Source organism: Phyllostomus hastatus, unplaced genomic scaffold (assembly GCF_019186645.2).
Source record: "Phyllostomus hastatus isolate PE091 unplaced genomic scaffold, TTU_PhHast_1.1 phas_scaffold_1066, whole genome shotgun sequence".
Taxonomy (NCBI): domain Eukaryota; kingdom Metazoa; phylum Chordata; class Mammalia; order Chiroptera; family Phyllostomidae; genus Phyllostomus; species Phyllostomus hastatus.
Window position 1 is genome coordinate 27,274,889 of NW_025334004.1, and position 13,876 is coordinate 27,288,764.

General features: G+C 58.5%; 1 protein-coding gene across 2 annotated transcripts in view; it reads right to left on the reverse strand.

Moving 5' to 3' along the window:
• The window catches only part of RGS10 (regulator of G protein signaling 10), a 33,486-nt gene that overhangs the window by 6,410 nt on the left and 13,200 nt on the right, over positions 1-13,876 (reverse strand). For both annotated transcript variants that reach the window (XM_045854382.1, XM_045854383.1), the window contains exon 4: positions 4,647-4,790. In XM_045854382.1, coding sequence (XP_045710338.1) covers positions 4,647-4,790 — 144 coding nt within the window. The remainder of the gene's footprint in view (positions 1-4,646; positions 4,791-13,876) is intronic.

Genomic DNA, 13,876 nt, shown 5'->3' on the forward strand with positions numbered 1-13,876 from the left:
CCCACCCCTCATAAGGCGAACAGCTGTGGCAGATGCAGGCAGCCAACTTTCCCTCCATTGGAATGAAAACCTACGACCTGCCCTTTCTGGCTTCGCACATTGGAAAATGCTGGTTTCTGGCCCGGACTGGATTTTTGGGAGCGAATGTCAGCTGGCACCCACAAGACGGAGGATTCCAGAATCCGCAGCCCCAGCCACCACGGCAGACTTGGAGAAACAAGGGGTTGGAGAGGACCCCCAAGTCACCCCCAGAGCCATGGCAGCCCCTCCCCCGGCTCTGGGTCCTCGCCAGCTGGTCCGACCCTTCCTCCTGAGATCTGAAAAGGAAGTGATTCTCACTTCGTGGGTTCTGGGGAAACGCAGACACAAGGCCGCTGAAAAGGGGCCTGATGCACGCTCCTTCCTCTGTCAAGGATGTGGCTGGGGCTGCTGACATCCCTCTGAAGTCTTTCTACCTTTTTTTAAAAGGTTGTATTTGTTTTAGAGAGAAGGGGAGAGGGAGAAAGACAGGGTGAGAAACATCAATGTGAGAGAGAAACATCGACCAAAATATCGGTTGCCTCTCGTGCGCACCCTGACCAGGGACGGAACCCACAACCCAGGCCTGTGCCCTGACCGGGAGTCGAACCAGAGACCTTTCACTTTGTGGGCCCAGGCCCAACCGACAGAGCCACACTGGTCAGGGCTGATTTTTTTTTTTAAGCATCAGAGGTTGAGGGCTTCCTTTTCGGTGGAGAAGGCCACCTCCACTCGGCCTCCCCCAGAGCAGACTTCTCGCCCATCCCAAAGCCTGGGTGAGGGCGTCCTGCTGCACCCCCAAATCTGCCGTAAGTCAGGCACTGGGAGCCCTGTGACTTAACGAGCAAGAATGAGCGCCCTGCTCCCCCCAGACCTGCAGCCCTCTCTTTCACGGCCCGAGAAAGCAACGATCCTCAGGTTGCCATGTGAACGGCCCTTGACCCTTCCGTCCTCTCCCATCTCCTTACTGTCCCATTCAAACCGGAGGCATCGGGGCAGGAGACACGCGTGTGCACTGGGGCCGAGGGGCTTGTAGCTGCGGAACTCTGTTTTAAATCTTCCACGTGGCACACTGCGGGTCACGGAGCAGCCTTCCAACTGTTTCATTCTTAAACATTTGCCAAGTCGAATTGTATCACAGAACGATCTCTCCACTCGCACGAGTTTTCCAAACAACAGAATGACAAACTTCTCTGAAGATACCATTTTGACAAACAAAACCTCACAGCCACAGGCAACAGAATGGTGGTTACCAGAGGGGGAGGGGTGGGGGAGGGGCACACGGTGGGAGGGGTCACGCACTCGGCGACAGAAGGAGAATTGACTTGGGTGGTGGACACACAGTGCCACATGCACATGATGGAGAACTGCACCCCCTGAAACCTAGATAATTTTACTAACCAATGCCACCCCAATAAACTCCATTAAAAATTAAATCACTTAAAAATATATCATTTCGGTGAAATGCTTATTAAAACGTCTAACACATTCCTCACAGAACGTGCTGACCACACTTTAAGTTTTGCCTGATGCTTAGGGCCATGGAGATCCCTCATCCTGTCACCACCCCGCAGCGCAGGGGTGCCCCCCGTGTGGCCTGCGGGCTGGGGGCCCCACGCCCGGTGGCTCTGAGTCACCGTGCTGTGGTTTGGGTCTGGTGTCATTTCTGTCTCCCCGCCCAGACGTCAGTTACCACTTCTTGCCACCCAGCTCTCCACGGCTCTACCAGCACTTCCCTGCTGCGGACCGAAACCCGGAGCCCGTCAGCACTGTGTGTGAACCAAGAATAAACAGGACCCAAAGGAAGGCCGGAGGAGCCGTTTCCATGAGATGCCTGGATGTCGGCTCATCTCCCCTGGTGCTCAGGGAGGATGCTGGGCATCAGGCTTCCAGGTCCCGGCTGCCCCATGAGCAGCCTGCAGGGGACAGGGCACGCCCCCGCTGGGACAGGGGGCTGAGGCCACCGGAAGTCTTCCAGGTGGGGGGCCCCTGAAAACCCCAAGCCGACTGCTGCTCCGACAGCTCCCAGATAGAGCCAGTGGGGCTCAACGAAGCCAGAGAAGCCGAGAAGGGTGTTTTTTGTTCTTTTGGAAGGTGGTGTAAAATCTCGTGGTCCCCAGCAGGCTCCCCTCAGCTCCCAACTCCCCTGCTTAGGAGCCCCGGGCTCTCTCGGGGGCCTTTGGGGAGCAGAGACCCACAGACTGCGCTGGGCACCCACGTGGGTGGCTGCCGGCGGGCCCTCGGGGGGCAGGGTTTTCTGACGTGGAACAGAACCCGGAGGCCCCTCACCGGGACTTGCCGTGGGGTCCGCTCAGGGCCTGAATACCTTGTCTCCACCAACTGTGCCTCAGAAAGATAGTCAGTGCCTCTTCATCCCTCAGATAAATGACTTGGAACAACAGGGTATCAAGGCACTTTGGGTTTTTTTTGGAAGCCTCAGCCTGTCTCTTGGCAGGGAGGCAACACAAGGTAGCATTCATTAACAATGGATGGTGGGTTGGAAGCACTTTCTCTGCGTTGAATGGTTGGGAATGCACCATGCGGCATTTGGGACGTGTGTTTCTAGGAAAAAGGAGGGAAGTCTAGAGGTCAAGTGTTATCTAGTGGTCATGTCAAGGTACGGGATTATAATTTTTGGGGGGCTTCATATTTTGGTTTCCCAAGTTTCTCTTGTTGAGCACATATGACTTTTATAGTTGGGTAGATAAAAGTTATTTTTGAAATATTTTTCTTTTGTCACTTGAAAGAAGTCTTCCTCTGCCTCCTGTGTCCCTCCTCTCTGGACCTACAAGCCTCCCAACACGTGACTCCAGTGGGGTGCAGCTGGGGCCCCCACCGCGGGGATGGCGGGGTCCCCGCAGAGAGTGGGGTCGGTCTGCCTCCCTCCTCATTGCGACCTTGGCCTTTGCAGCCCGGGAAGTGGGGACGCCAGGACTCACGCGGCCTCGCCAGCCCCTCTGCTCCAGCTGGGCTCGTGGGGCCCTGAGGGGCAGTGACCAGCCTCCCGTGGCCGGGACCAGTGTGGCCTTTGAAAGCAGGCAGATGAGAATGAGTCAGCTTCCAGCCCTTCCAGCCCTTCCTCTGACCGGGGCGACTTTGTGCTATCAAACCACTTCGTGTCCCTGAACCTTGCTTTTCTCATCACCGGAATGAGAATAATGCTCACTGGTGATGCAGTGAGACACCTGCCAAGTGGGCACGGAAGGTCGCGGAAGGGCACTCTGGGTAGTAGCCATGTGATGAGTGGAAATGCACCTGGAGCACAGGGGCTTGGGAACAGCTCCCCCGCCCGCTGCACTTGGCAGTGCAGCCGGAGCCCTGCGCAAGACAGAGGTCGGGGGCGGGGCAGGCGTCCTCACGGGGCTACAGCCACCAGAGCGGCCTGTTGGCCGTGTACGCCACTTCCCGCACAAGTCCGGGCCCGTAACACCCCTCCCTCGGCCTCGGGATCACCGCCTGCCAGTCTCCCAGGCCGAGTTCCTTCAGCACCCGGATTTGGTTCAGAATCCAGGGGAATTCGCCCTTGCCACTGTGTCCATGGGAAACCATTTTCAAACTACTTCTCACGTTTGTATTTTCTAGCTGCATGTTTGATTCCCGCGTGATGCTGAGCAAAGACGAGGACTCGGGGACGCTGGGGCGTGCTCTGGGCTCTGCGCATGCTCCAGGCCAGCAAAGGGAGGCCCGCCCCTGCGGCGGAGCCGCGGCTCTCACCATCCGCTCCCGGTACGTCCGCGTCTCCTGGGACCTCGTTGGGAAGGCAAAGTCTCCGCCTGCCCCGGCCCGTGGGACCTGACTGTTAACTCGGGTGGGGGGCCGCGCGTCTGCTTTCACAAGCCCGCCGGGTGGTGCCGGGCTTGCTCCCCAGGGAGGACTGCTGAGTCAAGCCCAAGGCTGGTCTCCACCGGGGCACCGCACCGGGACAGGCCTGCACCTCGTCCGTCGGAATGGGGTCGCCAGCAGTTCGAAACCTGCGTCCCTCTGCAGGTGAGCGTCTCATCAGCACAGACCGCACTAGGGACAGTCCCGTCTGCAAACTCACCTCTCAGAAAATACCTCTGGAGCACACTTTCATCCCTTTGCCTGTTACCGTGGGCATTCCTTGCACGAAAACTTGCCAGAAAACGAGTTTACCCCTCAGAAGTCTATTTTAAACCTGACTCCCCCGCTTTGCAAAGGTGTGATGCTGGAGGTTAATATATCATGGTGACCAGGGGCCTCGTTATGAACTAGCTTACAGTGCTGGGCCCCGGACGCAGGTGGTGATGTTTGGATATTTGCACAGAAACAGTCGCAGGTTCCTGGTCACTTTGAGTCCTTGTGCTTGCTTTCTAGAATTTTCTGTCTGGTCCCACCTTCAGCAGTTTTCACATGTTGATTCCTCCGTGTGGGCCCCCCAAACAGCCCCAGCCTCCCTCCTGATCTGCACTGAACAGACGGGTAACCCTGCTGGTTCAAACTGTGCGCAGACCACGAGGACACAGGCGAGAGGGAGCCTCCTGTGGGTCACCTTCAGAGCCTGCATTCCAGCCCCCTCCCACTCCCCCACCACGGCTCCCTCCCCCATGCGCGAGGCTGGGGACACACGTGGGCTTCAAGTCACCATGCAGGCCAGGACGTCAGCTTACCTGGTCCTGGAGTTTCTGGAACATCAGGGGGTGTGGCTCCTCCAGGATCTTCTCATTGAGCCGGGACTGCCCCTCGACGTTGACCTGGGACGAGGCCTTGCTGGACAGAAAGGTCATGTAAATCTCCTTCGCCTTCTCCTGCATCTGCGGGAGACACACGGAGCCTGTTATTTGTGAGCTCGGCCCTTCCCGGCCTGAGCTCAGCTCTCTGCTCCAGCCTGGCCTGGCCTGGGGGGTGGCTGGCTGCCCCTCCACCTCCTGTCACTAAACTGCTACGCTGTGCATTTGTAAAGAATGACAGAAAGACTCCTGAGGCACAGCGGGTAACATGTGTACCATTCAGGACTCCTCCGAATTAAGGACTCATGGGAGCACCATTGGGCCATAACCAGGCACGCAGTCCTGAGACGGGCAGAGCATGGGTGACCCTTGGAACCGTGGTGCTGAGAGAAGCCGGACTCTGGAGGCCACATGTGCATGACACCATTCATCCGAAACATCCAGACCCAGCACACCCACGGAGATGGAAAACGAGTGGCCGGCCGCCCGCCCAGGGCTGGGGGACGGGGAAAGGGAAGTAGCTGCTTCGTGGGGTGAGGGATTTCCATGTGGGGCCAATGACGAGAAACCTTGGCACTCGTGGTGGAGGCCGTGTAACACGGTGAATGCACGGAAGGCCCTGAACCGCGCACGTTAACGTGGTTACAATGATAGGAATGACGGCCCTAAACAACGGCCAACGTGGTAACATTTGTTACGACGTGTACTTTTCCGCAATACAAAACAGATCGAGGGAAACGGCGCACACACATGTCCAGCCCGTTATCAGGCGCCCGCTGGGCTTCGGGACACACGAGGCGCCCAACCGCCAGGCCCGTTTCCTTGACCCTGGCGGCACCCAGCCAAGTGCCACTGTCCTGTGGGCGCCGCTTCCCTGCAGGGAGACTCAGGACTGTGTGGCCCCAACGCCTGGCGTTGCTGCCCAGCCCCCTGCCTGCAGGATACGTACACTGCCCGCTCCAGGTGGTGCGGTCTGCCGGCCGGGTCCCAGGGCAGGGTTTTTTCCTGGTGATGGCGTGCGCGTACGAGCGAGGGAGAGGGCACTCACTGGCCGCCCTGAGTCCCAAGGGCAGGCCTGTGCCGCCCCAGCCCTGGAAAGGCTTGTGAGCAGACGTGGGAGAGGTGCGCACTTCTAGCACTCTGAAAAGCCACCGTGGCCGAGTACACGGTAAGTGCTTTGTCTTAAAACCAGCTGCCTCCTGCCTGGCTCTCCCAGGCCTTGCCCCCTGAGGCTCGTCTCTTCACTCAGAGAAAGTAAAGTGCCTGCACTCACACCTCCAGGTGCAAACCTGGGGCTGTGTCTTTAAACATCAAAGCCTAAAGCATGACCTCACCCTGCAGGCAAGCCAGGCCATAAATGCCTCTGAAACACAGCCTGGAGCTGTGATTTGTGGGGGGGAGTGAGGGGTCTTGAGAGGCCTGGAAAACTGCCTGTTCTCTCCCAAGAGCCCTCCTCCCCTCCCCGCTGCCCCCCTGGCCCCCCCCCCCCAAGCTCCAGAGCCTGGCTTAGGTTTCCCAGTCTACAAAACCCTTCGGCCTTATGGAAAACACCAGGGGTCTGCACCACCTGGTGCTTGAAAGCAGAAGAAAAGCAGTCCTTCAACAACGTAGTTAGGTTCCAAGGACCCCCTGAGAAAAAGCCCCACGGGGCCGAGGCCCGACCACCTCTCGTCCTCCAGAAAGCCCGCCCAGGTGCCCGCTCCGCATCCACTCTGGTCGTGAGCAGCTCACCAACGCCAGGCTCGAAGACACGAGGAGCCTCTTCAGACCAGCGCGGCTCCTCCCGGGGGCCCGTCTGGGGACCGTCCGCCAGACCCAGGGGGGACAGCACTTTGCGGCTGCTCCCGCCTCTCGAAGAAACCCCCCTCCCATCACCGCCGTTCTGCCGGGAGGGACCACCTTTGGACACTCCCGCCTGCTCTCAGACCCCACGGACATGTCAGCCAGTCAGGTGAACGGACCCCGTGCAAAGCTCGGGGGGCAGACAGCACGTCAGGCCTCCCCTCCCCCGGAACAATCACACACACACACACACACACACACGCTGTTCCAGGGGAGCCCAGGCTGTCCTGGGTGGTTCTGAAAAGAAGTGTAATGAGCCAGTAGCTCGAGGTGTGGGGTGGGAGGGAGGAGAGGCCCAGAGGAGAGGAGGCGGGTTCTGGGGGCCTGCCGGCAGGTACATCTCCAGGCCCCCCCTCCTGGGTCTCTGTCTGGGGACAGCATCGGGGGTGCGCGTCCCCACAGTGCCCCCACGTCCGGCTGAACGGGCTGCAGCAGCCGCAGGGCTTATCTGGGCCGGGGTAGGAAGCGTGACTGAAAAGGGAAACCCTGAGCCGGCCGACCGCAAGCTGGTCACGGGAGGGCCTGGTGTCCATGGTGAGAAGACTTAAAAGAAGAACCTCGTCTCTCGAGCTATTTTGGTCGATTTTCCAGAGCTTTGTTAACCCTATTCTGGCTCCGGCCAGGACAGGAACAGGTCCATGACTCGGGCTGTGACCCGGAGGACGGCCCCCTGCGGAGGGCAGATGTGCCCGGCACCCCGCCCTGGCAGCCCCAGGAGGTGCTGGAAGAGGACCCCCCCGGGGCCCAAGGGAGGACTTGGGACCCTCCCTTGGCGTCAGCTCGAGGGCGGCCTGCGAGGACACCCAGAGGAGCTCTTCCCAGACACCCGAGTCTGGGCCTCCCTTCCAGCCTGACACCAGCCGTGCGGGTGCCCAGGCTCCGCTCCCAGCACGTGCAGGTGCGGGTGGGGGGGGGGCAGGTGCCCTCTCCTGTCAGCCCCCGAACCAGGCACTGGCCCCGAGGAGCAGCAGGGGCACCAGCCCCCCGAAGCCCAGAAGGGCGCTGCTGTTTGTTCTGTCTCCTCACCCTCGCCCAACAAACGAGCTTCAACTTTTCCCACTGGGAAGATAAAAGAACACCCCCTTTACTCACACCCTCCCAGAGCTGATGACCCCCCCCACCCCGGTTTCGTACTGAAACCCCGCAAAACAGGAGTGTGCACCGAGTCCCTGCTTTCTCCCTGCCCCCACCCGCTCCCTGCCCCCTCCGCATGGCTCCTGCCCACCGGCCGGCCAGCTCAGCCCTCCCTCTGCACCGCCCGCCCGGCGGCCCTGGGCCTGCCCAGCACCGCTGCCCTCTTGGGGCTCTCCAGCTGCTCCCTGTCTCCCTGGCCAGCTCCCATCTCTCTGTCCCCCCCCAAAGATTCTGGGGTTCCCCAGAGTTATGCCCTAGGCTGACTGCTTCCTAGTCATACGGTCTCCCAAGATGTCAGTCCAACCCTCCCCCCAAGCTGCGGACCACGCAGGTGGCTGATTTCTAGGCTCCCCCCCACCCCCCGCCGCCCGCAGAGACCACGGAAAGGAGTGGCCCCCTCCTGGCCAGTGGGTCCTGCCGTCTCTCCTCCAGGAAGCTGGGGACTGAGCTCCCCGGACACCTGCCTCACCCCGCCACCCTGCCTGCCACCAAGCTCTGGTCACGCTGCTTCCTGCGCCCATCTCCGTCAGCTGGTCCTCCCCAGCCTGTCACTGCGCCAGAGGTGGACAGTGGGGGAGGCCGCGTAGGACAATCAAAGGCGCAAGCCACCGCCTTTATTGAGATCAGCCTCAGACAGAGAATGAGGCAAAGAAAATGTCAAGGACATGATCTGAGAATATTGCCGAGAACGGGCTCAGGAAACGCAAAGCAGGCGGCGGGGGGACAGCGAATGAGGCCGCAGACAGCCCGAGCGACCCCAGGCGCCTGCAAGGTCGGGGCGGGCGGCGGCGAGAAACGCTCAAAAGTGGCAGAAGCGTGGGCATCGGGCAGTCCCGCCGGAAGGGGGCGTCGCAGAAAGAAACCGTCAGGCCCCCAGGTCGCCGACCCCCAACTCTGAACATTCAGGTGAGCACCTCCCGCCCCCCTCTCTCTCCTTCTCCCCTTCCTCCTGGCCCCCGAGGTCTCTCCTCTAATGAACTTGACTGGGGGCAGAGGGGGGGGGGCTGCGGAACAGAAGCAGGAAAGAGGGCAAGGACGAGGCGCCGAACTGAGCACGAGGGTGAGGTTAAACTCTGCATACAAACCCCACAGCACATGTTTCCCAGGCTAGCTGATCACAGATGTATCTAGTCTACAAACGTATTAGGCTTGCGGCCACCCAAAAGAGACTAGAGGGTCTAAAGAAAACAAACAATAACAAAAAAAAACACATAAAACTTTCAACAGAGGGATTTAAAGATAAAGCTGAAATCTCCAAAGAAAAGTAGGAACTAAAAGCCAAAGAGATGAAAAAATAATGATAAAAAAATAACGTAAGAACACTTTCCAGAACTATACCTTTCCAGACTAAATGGCTCCATAAAATGCCCACACTATGAATGAACCCCAATCCCTCCAAGGCCCCAAACGGTACAGGTTTAGAATACTGGTGTTGAAAAAAAAATCCTGTCCTCTTCCGGAGATAAAACAGCAAAGAAAACAAATCGGCTCCCCTATAAACTACTGATGCGTCACAGAAGGGAAGACAGTGGGAAATGTCTTTAAATTTCTGAATGAGTTTCAACCTAGAATTCATTCCGTTCTATGCCCTGTCAGATCATCAACGAAGGGGGAGAGTAGGGGGGAAATTACATTTTCATTCAACAAGATCTTTACACATCCACCTGCCACATCCCCTTTCTCGAGAGGCTACTGCTGGCCATCCTCCACTGCAGTGAGTGAGTGACTCCGACGGGAGCGCCTGGGTGCAGGGGGCAGGACAGGGGCCCAGGGAGTGGCCAGAGGCGGTAAAGGAAGACCCAGGGGGCTGTGGCCAGAGGGCCCAGGAGGACTGTCCCCGGGTGAACCGTAACTGCAGAGGTGAACTGAGAGGCACGAACCCGTGCAACATGGTATCGAGACGCATGGTACAGGGCTATGAAAAGAAGCAAAGCAAAAAATAGTCCAGGAAGAAACATGCAACTGTAGTATCCTCTTTGACTCAGCTGCAAACAGCAAACAATAAATATTTTCGTAATGAAAATGCAGTACACAGGGAGGTCGGTGACACCTCGGTTATAGTAAGAGGAAGTTGGCAGATAACATCTAAACACGGTAAAGTGCGCGGGGAAGGAATGAGGCGCCGGGCGGGCCTGAGGCCGCACCGAGAACAGCTGAGCTCGGAATGGGCTCAGCCTGGACCCAGCCAGGCCCACGTCGAGAGGCAAAGGCTGGGAAGACACAGCCCAGACCAGAGGGAGGGTGAGCTGAGGGGTGAAGGGAACAGCCCTTTCTACTGCACCCACTGCCGAATGAATGAATTTCCCCTAAGGAGGACACATGTCACTTTTGGATTTTTAGACACTTTTATTTTTTACATAAAGAGGGCGGTGTTTCAGCCTTTTAGGAAAATCTTTACTATTACTTTAACCAAGAATAGCAATCACTCCAAAATCCTGGACCTGGTTGCAGTGTTCAACACAATAAGAAGAATAAATACGATAAACTGTCCCCATAACTTGGTCAGCTCTAAAAGGCACCATCACACTTAAATACCAGGACAAGCAGCTCTCAGAGCTATGACTAGAAACCCTGCACCACCCCCCCACTTCCCCACCCCGACTCTCAGTTTGGTTTTTACAAAGCTGCACAGGCTGCCATGTCCATGTCGGTCCTTGTCACATTGTAAACCGGCCCAAGGTGCATGTGCCGAGGGGGGAGGGAGGGAGGGAGGGAAGGAAGGAGGGAAGGAGGGAGGAAGGAAGGAAGGAAGGAAGGAAGGAAGGAAGGAAGGAAGGAAGGAATTCAGAGGTAACCCAAGAATGAACACCTTGGTGGAGTTTTTGCTGAGGTTTTATAAAACATCAATACTGCTTTGTTTTAGAAGACAGATACATCTCACGTGCTAATCCATGGGGAAAAGGCACTTCATAGAAAAATGTTAACCCATAAAGAAAGTGCAAATAGCCCTGGCTGGCGTAGCTCAGTGGACTGAGCGCAGGCTGCGAACCAAAGCATCGCAGGTTCAATTCCCAGTCAGGGTACATGCCTGGGTTGCAGGCCAAGGCCCCCAGCAACCGCACATTGATGTTTCTCTCTCTTTCTCCCTCCCTTCCCTCTCTAAAAATAAATAAATAAATCTTTAAAAAAAAAAGCAAGTGCAAACAGAGGGAACTGCTTTGAATGCTGATTGCTGAATATGAACACCTGGAAGGTGCTACCACCCCCGGAACCCCGAGGAGGGAGGGGGCAAGGGGGGGGACGCCCTCCCAAGTCCCTAGAGCCCCACCACCCCCACCACAAAGGCAGAGTATCGAGACCCTCCCGAACCTGGGGCTGCTTTCCTGCCTGCCCGGGGCCAAGTCGCAGCCCAGGGAGGACCCAGCAGCAGCAGGATGGACTCAGGTTCACCTCTCAAGTCCAGGGCTGCAACGGCAGCACCAAGTGAGACCCAGGAAGGCTAGGCCCCCACCCACGGGGGATCTTCAGGTGTCAGCTGATCTGAGTGGGAAGGGCTGGAAGTCCCGTGTGCCTGGCACTGACCCAGGCACTTGGATACACTGGGGAAGAAAAGGACCGCAAACCTCTGGAGACTGCCTGTAAGAGGGAACCGCCAGCGATACAGACAAGAAATACATTATACAGGAGCCCAGCTAAGTCAGCCAGTGGGAAGGGGAGATCTGGCTGGAGACACCCAGTAAAAGAACGGAAACCAAGCCAGCTCGGGCCCTATTGAAAATAAAGGAAGCAAAAATGAGGTCCGCATGGATCCCCCCACTGCCTTAGGTCGCTGCAGAGAGAAACCCTCAACACACTCCAGATGCTGTAAGTCTGATGGCGGAATTCCACCGGGCCGACTTCTCCCCGTGCGGCTCTCCTCCTCCGCTTCTCTAAGTGAGTGGTTTTGAACTTGCTCCTGGTTTTACTTCCCCTGCAGCAGACCCACTACGGAACTCGCAGGCCCTGGAGTCGGAGGCTGGTCTGCGCGCTGGCTCTGTCTGCGCCACAGCTGGCGGCTTGAGCCAGCTGCTGCTGCATCTGTCCCACCACAGCCCCTGGGTGGACGGGCGGAGCCACAAGGCTCCGTGCGGTCACCCAGACAGGCCCGGACACCGCGGGCTCACGGCCGCCTCCTCCCTTCCAGCACCGTCTGCTTGCTCAGGCACTTGACGGTGAGGAGCACATGCTGCACTGCAGCCGTCACTGGGCACATGCCAGGCTTAGGGACACAAACCTCCAAGGAGTCACAGTTTGGGTGTCAGGGGTGTGGGGTGCAGACAGGGGCTGCCAGATTCCGGCAGCTCTGTCTGCAGGATGTGGATGGGCCGGTGCCACCTACCACGTAGCTTCCCAGTGTCCTGCAGGTGTGGCCCCACCTGCCCCCCAGCCTCAGCTCCGCAGAGCGTGACCCTGCAGCCATCTGGTCTTCCTCCAGCTCTCCTCTCCAGAAATTTCTCCCCATCTGCTGTCCCCTCGTCCAGCCACACGACCCCACCCCCAGACTCCGCTTCAGGTGTCATCGGCTGAGAAGTCACTTCCCCTCGGGGGCTTTCCAGACCGCCCCCTGCCTGCGTTCCCACAGAACCTGCACTTCCCGTTTCTGGACTCGTCACACTCACAAGCGGCTTCCCCTCCCGGTGCCTGTTCCCCAAAGCAGCTCATCCGTCCTCTCCCTGTGTGTCCCCCATGCTTTTTGGAAGGCCTGGCCCTGAGCAGAAACCCCACAAGATCTGGCGAACGCAGCTGACCTGAGAGACCCGCCGGCACGGTCTGCAGGGGAAATGGCTGGGTGACCTCGGAGTGCAGGCTCGGGTCCCAGGTTGGCCCAGGAGGGGCCTCGGCTCCCTGGTTTGTCCAGGGAGAGGTGGGCTGGCCACCCTGTAGGCTCCTCTCACCTCCAACACGCAAAGGATAAGGCAGAGGAACGGACACCCGATCTACCGCTTGACTCTGAGCTGGGGTGTCGGGTGAGGCTGGACGAACAACTGCCCAGTCCAGCATTTATGGGAGGCTGTCCCGGAGCCCTGTCCCGGGTGCCCAGGGCACAGAGAATGGTGGGCACTCCTTCCTGAGGGCTGTCGGAAGGCCAATGTCCTGGCCTTCCAAAGCGGGCCCTCTCTCCTGCACTCTGAGGCCACGCCCCCTGGAGGCTTGGGCAAAGTCATGGGGGAATCAAAGCCGCAGTGGACAAAAGCAAATGCCCTGGCCGTCCTTCTAGGTGGACCTAGGAAATGCAACCCACAGGGAAGCTACCTCAGAACCCAGCCTTGCCCCTGTGGAGAGGAAGGCCCCCCGGCTCCTCCTTGGGGAGAGTGTGTCTGGGTCCACAAGACCCTCCGAGGAAGCCGACGATGGACATTCTCCAAGCCGTGGCCTGCAAACGCGCAGTGACTGCTGGCCGTGGGGAGTGGGGCCTTGCAGACAGGTGCTCAGTACCTGGCAGCCCACCTCTGCCCAGGGATGTGTCCCGTTTGGCCGGCAGGGCTTAACTTTTCTTTAAAAATTAGTTTGCATGCTTATCAAGTCGGATGGGTTTACACAAGAATCCAAGCGTCCAGCTTCTCTGGGTTAGATGCGTCAGGAGGAAAGGCCCCTCAGGGTTCTGGGCCCAGGCGTGGGCAGGCGAAGACCGAGGTGGGCAGAACTCGAAGCAGGGAAAGCCCAGATCGCCACAGACCCCAAAGCATTCACTGCCAAAGTCAGCTCAACAACCAGTTGCAGCAGCCGCTGCAGGCAGCGCAGCTGCCCCTGACGACCCCAGTCCCCACCACTCCCGACAGCCTCACACCAACAGCCTCGCTCAGGTACCTTCCCCACCGGGCCCTGCTGGCATTTCGCTGGTAGCCTCTTAGAAATACACAGGCACCGGCCTCGTAAACCCTCCCAGTCCCCCGGCCTCCTTCCCCATAACCTCTTCCACCTCTTCCACCCGCCTTATCCCCAACCTTCAGCGGCAGAAGATGCTGGCTGCCCCTCCCCCGAACCTGGCCAAGAGCACATAGCCAGCCACCCAGGAGGATAGGCAGGAACGTTTTACGTGGGACGCCTGCCAACTCCGGGACGTTCCGTAAAGATATACTGAATAATTGACGATCCATCGGAGGCAGCCTGCTTTTGCCGCCACGTCTGCTTATCATTTCACGGCCTCTGTACGAAACGCCGACCGGCCCCACTCCGGGGGCCGCCTCCTAAGAACCTATTCACGCAGAAACAAA